Source organism: Engraulis encrasicolus, unplaced genomic scaffold (assembly GCF_034702125.1).
Source record: "Engraulis encrasicolus isolate BLACKSEA-1 unplaced genomic scaffold, IST_EnEncr_1.0 scaffold_64_np1212, whole genome shotgun sequence".
Taxonomy (NCBI): Eukaryota; Metazoa; Chordata; class Actinopteri; order Clupeiformes; family Engraulidae; genus Engraulis; species Engraulis encrasicolus.
The window spans coordinates 1-7500 of record NW_026945972.1 but is presented as its reverse complement, the minus strand read 5'-3'; the positions used below and the strand labels follow the sequence as shown (position 1 = coordinate 7500).

At 45.7% G+C, this 7500-nt stretch overlaps 1 protein-coding gene across 1 annotated transcript in view; it reads left to right on the top strand.

The window, feature by feature from the left end:
- Window positions 1-733, top strand: part of LOC134444667 (galactosylgalactosylxylosylprotein 3-beta-glucuronosyltransferase 2-like) — a gene marked incomplete at its 3' end in the record, with an annotated part of 30349 nt that extends 29616 nt beyond the window's left edge. Inside the window, exon 3 of the mRNA XM_063193903.1 lies at window positions 585-733. Within this exon, the coding sequence (XP_063049973.1) occupies window positions 585-733 (149 nt within the window). The remainder of the gene's footprint in view (window positions 1-584) is intronic.
- Window positions 734-7500: the final 6767 nt, after the last annotated feature.

Sequence of the window (7500 nt, the reverse complement as noted above, 5' to 3'; positions counted from 1 at the left end):
GTATACATTTGGAAGGTGCCACTCCATGTCATGAGAAAACGACCATACAGTATTATAAGAAGTCTGGCTGGTTGCTGCTGTGGATAATCATGTGGGAACCCATGCACCCATTAGGTGCCCATTAGAACTGGAGTTACTGTCACAGTACTAAAATAAAAGCATAAAAATGATTAAAAAAAACTCAGCTGCTTGTGGACCACTGGCTTATTTTGAGAAACACTGTATCAAAATCTGTCCCCTCTGTCTCTGGTTTTAACCTGAATATATATGAAGAGTTTTGTTGCAAAGTGGTATATCCACATTTTGTTTTTTACTTTTGCATTTTATTATTGGAAATGACAATGTGCAGAAGTCCAATCCTCTATGTGTGAATTCTTGCCATGAGATCATACTTTTTAAACCTATTAAAATGCCTTTCACAATGCAATGCAATGACATGCCCAATACAAAAATGTCAATTCCCAAAATGTTCCAAAATGGACATGCACCATTTTGTAATGAATCTCCACATATAGGGATGTACAGTATTGAACTGTATTCTACTTTGTATTCATGGACTGTGCAATGTCCTCCTCTTCACGCAGGGTTTGCAGTGAACCTGCAGGTGATCCTGTCCAATCCCAGGGCCGTGTTCAAGCGGCGGGGGGCCAAGCCAGGCATGCAGGAGTCCGACTTCCTCAAGCAGATCACTAAAGTGGAGGACCTGGAGCCCAAAGCTAACAACTGCACTAAGGTTGGTACACTCAATACACAGATACTGTAAATACATATGCATGTATCCACACATACATATACAAAGCTAACAACTGCACTAAGGTTGGTACACTCATACACTGCACATATGTACATACATAGATACAGTACATAAATACATACTGTAGTACATACTGTACTCATACATACATCCATACATTCATCCATACATACATACATACATACATACATACATACATACATACATACATACATACATACATACATACATACATACAGTACATACATGCATACATACAGTACATACATAACATACATACATACATACATACAGTACATACATACACGGGTCATGGACATTTTAGTAGCACATGTCAGGGTGTCAGCTAATGCCACTATTGTATGGATTCAAATATTTTTTGTTGTTGTTTTTAGTGGATTACCTAAGAAGCATATTCATTACAGTACATTAGGTGTTGTTGTACCACCTGACATCCGAGACCAAAAAATGGTGCGAGAGACGCTGTACGTGTACATGATCAACCTGCAAGTAGTCCTTACACTAAATATGATCAGAAAATTACCTTCCGCATAGTTAATGGCCATAAATTTGAACGTTTTGAAAATATATTTTGCAACTATCATAGACATACATATAGGGCAAACAGTATGCATATGCATGTGTACACTGCAGCATATCTATATACAGTTATTTGGTTGGTCTCACATGACACATCAAGCAATGGCAGCCCTAAATATTCTCTGAAAATTATATTTTCCTGCATGACTAGCCACCAGGAAAACATTCAGCAAATATTGTAGCCAAATGACATTTTCATTCCCATTCAGTGCAGCGGAGCGTTAGATATATATTCATTATATATAGCAGGTTATTTTAATCACCTAATTTTCAATTGTGCCAAATGGTGTGAAACAGAATATTTAAGCACCATGTGTCAGGCTGGTTCTGGAAGAAGGGATTTTATATTTATTTATTATTTCTTGCCTCTGGTGTAACAGTGTTATGATAAAATGAAAGAAATGACATTTCGGTGTCAGACGAAAAAAAAAAAGTAATTGCATTTTATCATTGCAAAAAATACTTGCCAGTAGGCTAAGGTCAGGAGATATCATGATGATATGTGTACATGACAACACTGAAGACATTGATGTTTCAGTGACAAGGGAAGAGGGTAAAAAAACCAACAATATATATTTCATTGTGTCATTGAAAAGACCTGATGGGTAAACAAGAGGGTATAGTCCAAGACCATTAAGTGATAAACCTGGCATTCGGACCAACAGAATGCACCAAACCAGTTAGTAGATTTGAAAACCCAACTGGGAAACTTCCATTATCATTGTGACACAGCACTCCACAGCACACAATGCTCATGGTTCACAACGAGATTGCATTTATGCCTCGCCCATGCAAGGGGACAAGCCCACACGGCGCCCCAAGATACATGCAAAAAATACATTAGCAACATTGCCGTTTCAGTGATAGAAGTAGTGAAATGAGCACAAACTTATTTCATATTGTCATTGAAACACTTACTAGTAAGGCCATGTAGAGATGAGACGATAACCTTCATGCTATGTGAGCCAGCGCTGAAGGTTGCCAGGCTGTTCCGTTTCTTTTTCTTTTTCTCCCCCTCTGCTCCGCCGTTCTGTATTTCAGTCTGGTGTCTCCACTTATTTCACCTGTCCCATATATATTTTTAAATCTTGGCTTGTATTTTAACAATAATATCTTACGCTGGGGGAATAGAGAGAGTGTAATAAAACACCCCCTGGTCCACACCATCCCACTTGCACTCGAACATATACCACTACCACCCCACACACACACTCGCACACATACACCACCTCCACCTCCAGTAAAAGTAACAGCCTCAGTGTGGGCTGCTGTGTTTTATGTCCCCCTCGGCTATATAGCCGTGTCCCAATAGAGAGTCTGGTCACGTCATGTGGAAGCTGAAGGTAGTTAGTGACTGAGAGGGGAGTCCGGGAGCCGACTGAGAGTGTCAGTCTCTGCCTGTGTGTTTCCCCTGAGGGGGGACCCCCTGGGGTGGGCTAGGGGCCGAAGTGCACCACCTCCGCCAACACCACCCCTACCACTTCCACTACTACCACCGTCTGCCCCCCGCTTGCCTTTGCTTGCCCCCGGCTTGCCATCCTGGCACGGTTCACTTACCACCTAGACTGCTCTTTTGCACCCCCCACCCCACCCAAACACGACACCACCATCCCCTCTACAACTCCTATTTGCAGAGCACCTCAGTTGCTCCTTTGCCACCACCACCATCCACCACTTAACCCCATTAAGCTAATAGTAAAGCACCATCTACTTTGCCCCCACCCGAACACATACCCCCATCTACCATACCCCTGCCAAACCCTCATAAGTTATTTGCAAAGCACCTCGACTGCTCCCTGGCTCCCGACCACCATCCACCACCCACCCCTGCAACCCCATTAAGTTATTAGCAGAGTACCATCTACTTTGCCCCCACCCGAATACACCCCCATCTACCATCCCTCAACCCCCCACCTCCCGAACCCACGTAAGTTATTCGCAGAGCACCTTGCCTGCTCCCTGGCTCCCGACCACCACCACCACCACCACCTACAACTTCTGTGAGTTATCCACAGAGCACCAGTGAGGTGCACTGCTCTTTTGCCACCCCTCATCCTGACATCTACCACCCCACCTACCCTTCTCTCCCCCAGGAAGTTATTCGTAGAGCACCTCGCCTGCTCTCTTGCTCCCCACCACCACCACCACCACCACCTAACCCACGTAATGACACTTCACCTGCTCTTTTGTGCCCCACCACCACCCACCACCCCCACCTCACCCCTTCTCTCCCCCAGTAAAATATTCGTAGCATATGATGACTCCGCTCCTTGCCGTGCCGGGCTGCTGCCTGCTGTGTGGTCCTGGGCGAGCTCATCATTATCACCCAATTACCCTAATGGTCACACCAGCGCCGTTATTAATAGTGACTATTAGCTGCCCTGACAGATCCACCAATCACCTTCTTCCCTCTCCTGCCTGGCCTGTAGCCGTAGTAGCAGCGAGGAGGACATACGTCTAGCAGGAAAAAGGCCTTTACAAGAGACGCAATAATGAAGGATCCATTATCTAAAGGCATGGAGACGGAGAGAGGAGAGGGAATGTAGCAAAGGGAGCAGCATTGCGCAACGCTGTGCAGAAATGTGTGTTTATCAGGAGACATTTCTATTACTGAGGGGAAAAAAGTAAATTTTCCTTCCTGATCTATTATCAGGATGATATGACTGGTGCATGACTACTAGTGAATAAAAAAAAATACTTCAGCAAAAGTGAAGACCGAGATATAGTAGTTGTTTCTCTGGCCTCTCTCTTTTTGATGTATTTAGCACACACAGTTGTGTGATGTAAATTCGCAGGAGAAAAAAGTCTTCTGGACGATGGCCAGACGTGCCTTTAGGAAAGGTCGAACCTTTCAGGACGATTTAAACAGCCTGACAGGTCAGCCCATCCTCAGCTCTTGTGCTCTGGTGTTCTCTGCAAACCCTTGTCTCTCTCCTTTGCCCCTCGACCCTCTCTCTTCTTCTCCTTCTTCTTAGTCACCCTTCCCCTTCCATCTCTCTATTCTTACTCTTCATCATCTTCCTCCACCTCCTTCCTCTTTCTCTCTCTCGCTATCTCACTCTCTTGCCCCTCTCCCTCTCTCTTCTTCTCCTTCTTCTAAGTTGTCTTCCTCCTCCTCGTCCTTCTTCTCCCTCTCTCTCTTCTTATTTTTCATCATCTTTGTCCTTCTTCTCCCTCTCTCTCTTCTTATTTTTCATCATCTTTGTCCTTCTTCTTCCGCTCTCTCTCTTTTCTTATTCTTCATCGTCTTCCTCCTACTCCTTCCTCTCTCTCTCTCTCTCTCTCTCTCTCCCTCATTCTCTCGTCTGTGTATGCAAGAGATCTCCTGAGTCAGAACATGGCGAACTCCCAGAGTACACTTGCTCCACAGTGAGTGTCTGTGTCGGTGCGCCAGCGATAGCAAGAGCGAGCCCAGCCCAGTGCTCTTGTTTGGGATGACAGGGGAGCGGCAGTTTCCTCGTCTGGATGAGTGAGTCAGATTGGAGGAGGACGAATCAGACATGCAAGCTGAGAAGACGGAAGTGAATAGGGGAATAGGAGCGAAGTGATGGGAGGAGAGATGAGGAGGAGGGGGGGGGTATGTGATGGTGGGGGACACAGGGGGTGGAATGGAAGGTTTTTTAGAGGAGACGTCACAATGGGTGAGCAGATTGGATGACAGATAGCTGAGAGATGATGGAAAAGGAGGATGGGGGCGAGAAAACTCGTTAAACACGGAATAAATGACTATGATGAGAAGACAGTGTGAGAGACATAGATAGATAGATAGATAGATAGATAGATAGATAGATAGATAGATAGATAGATAGATAGATAGATAGATAGATGTTGTAGAGAACAATAGGCAGAGATACTGGAGAGAGAGAGAGAAAGAGAAGAGAGAGAGAGAGAGAGAGAGAGAGAGAGAGAGAGAGAGAGAGAGAGAGAGAGAATGTGTGATGAGGAAAGCATTCAGGAGTTGCTACTAGTGTGCATCAATGCCTCTCTTTCTTATTAGTGTCAGTCTGCCTCTCATGTCGATCTGAGCCAGCATGTGGTTGCTGCAGCTCTGAGACAGTAGCGGCATCGCTAACGCTCACTTACCCTTCAGTGCAGAACCCTTGGGCCCGCTGCTAAGATTTTGGAGGCCCTAAGCATAAATGGTCAGGAGGCCCTCCCCTCATAATTAAATATTATTATTAATAATAATAATAATCTACTAATGCTCACTTGCCCTTCAGTGCAGAACCCCAGGGCCGCTCAGGGGTGTAGCAGCATATTGTCGGCCCTATGTACAATCAGCTCCAATGGACCCCAATGCACGGGTCCCTGGTGACTCAGTCACACTTTACCCCCCTGCATAACACCCCTGGGGCCGCTGCTATGTTTTGGAGGCCCTAAGCATAACTTGTCAGGACCCACCCCTCATAATTAATGATAATGATCTACTAACTAATAAATACTAGCCTATACTGTATGTTTTGTAATGTAATTGCAATATTTTTTTCATGATGATTTTAAGTCAATCTCAATCTAAGGGGCCCCAAGTTTGGAGGGAAAAGTGGTTGGTGCCCCATTGAAAGCACAGGTTGTTGCCCTAAGCACTCTGCGCACTCTCCTGATGTCTAGCGACGGCCCTGCAGAACCCATCTTAAACAAGGCCTCCAAAAAACTCGTCAACAACCATCTCACCTCAAGCTCCCCCTGTCAACAATCAATTTCCACTCCCAGAGCCGCTGCGTGTGTCCTCAGATGCCCACCAAAACCCTCTTAGCACTGCTGACAAGCGTATCATCTAGCCGGCTAACTCCCTGTGGCAGATCTCCGACATGGGCCTCCTATCCCTCCTAATGGTGCTCGCTCCAATCTCTCAGCCTCTGGAACCAGTGGAGGGAAACGGTGTTAAAAACAACTGTCCCTGCTGCCATTAAGGACATTATGGTATAAGAAACACCCAGCCATGTGTGAAGCGAGACGGGAGACAAACTATAATTGTAGATTTCTGTCACTTTCTGAGGTTCACCACCTACCTACCTCAGTTGAATCTTGAGGAGGATCTTGTAGATTATCATTTTTACACTGAACAGCATGTAGAAAGAGGACATAAGCAAGCAGCAAATGTTAGACGAATGAGTCATAAAATCAAAGTCAAGCATGGGACTTTTTTGCTCATGAATTACAGTAAGTCCCAATAATTCACAACATCTGTGTTCTTCCCGGTCCACGTTTATAGTTGATGAGTTGTCTCTTCAATGGTGGAAGTTGCTGGTGCTGTTTATTTTATGCAGAATGTACTGTATGTTACTCCTGATGCTCGTGTTGCGGTAACCTGGTTTAAGACCCGCAGCCATGTACCAAAAAAAAAAAAAAACTAATTTGAATTTACCTGATTTATAATGCACAACACATCACGAACTCAACAAATAATGCTGCACAAAGCCTTTAAACACCTCCTATTCCAATTCCCTCCCTCAACCTCTTGGGTTTTTCTCCCTCCTGCTGTTGCTACTTCTGCCGTTATTCCTCTAACCGGTGTGGTGCGGCGATGCTCATTTATGGCATATGGTGCCAACATGCGGCCTGAGGTATAGCGTACCGTACGCTACTTTGCTTGGCAGCCTGGAGCAGGCTCCCTTATCCCCCTCCACCAGGAACCTGAGGTGGGACGTTGGCCAGACAAGCTCACCGGGGAAATGAACGAGTTTTGATTGGGGAGGTGCATGGGGCTGGGAGGTATTGGGGAGGTGGGGCTGGGAGGTATTGGGGTGGCGGTGTGGTGGTTACGGATAGGCACACACATGGGATTTGTACCGCAGCAGATGGATGGAAGGTGTAAAGAGGGATTTTTTTTTCTTGCCCCGCCTGCCAAAACCCACAGCAAGGATATGCTTGATTGTTGTTCACAAAATTGCCTCCCGAGGAGCAAACCCGAGGAACACGGCGGCAGCTTGTGTGCCAGTTTGGGTGGAGAGAGAGAGAGAGAGAGAGAGAGAGAGAGAGAGAGAGAGAGAGAGAGAGAGAGAGAGAGAGAGAGAGAGAGAGGAAATAAAAAGCCATGGGAGCATTTAGAACCTCCTTGGAGCAGGTGGGGTGCGATAAGGCAGGTGTCTATGCAAACGCCCCCCAGAGCTCTCGTTCTCTCTGGCTCTCTCTCTCTCTCTCTCTCT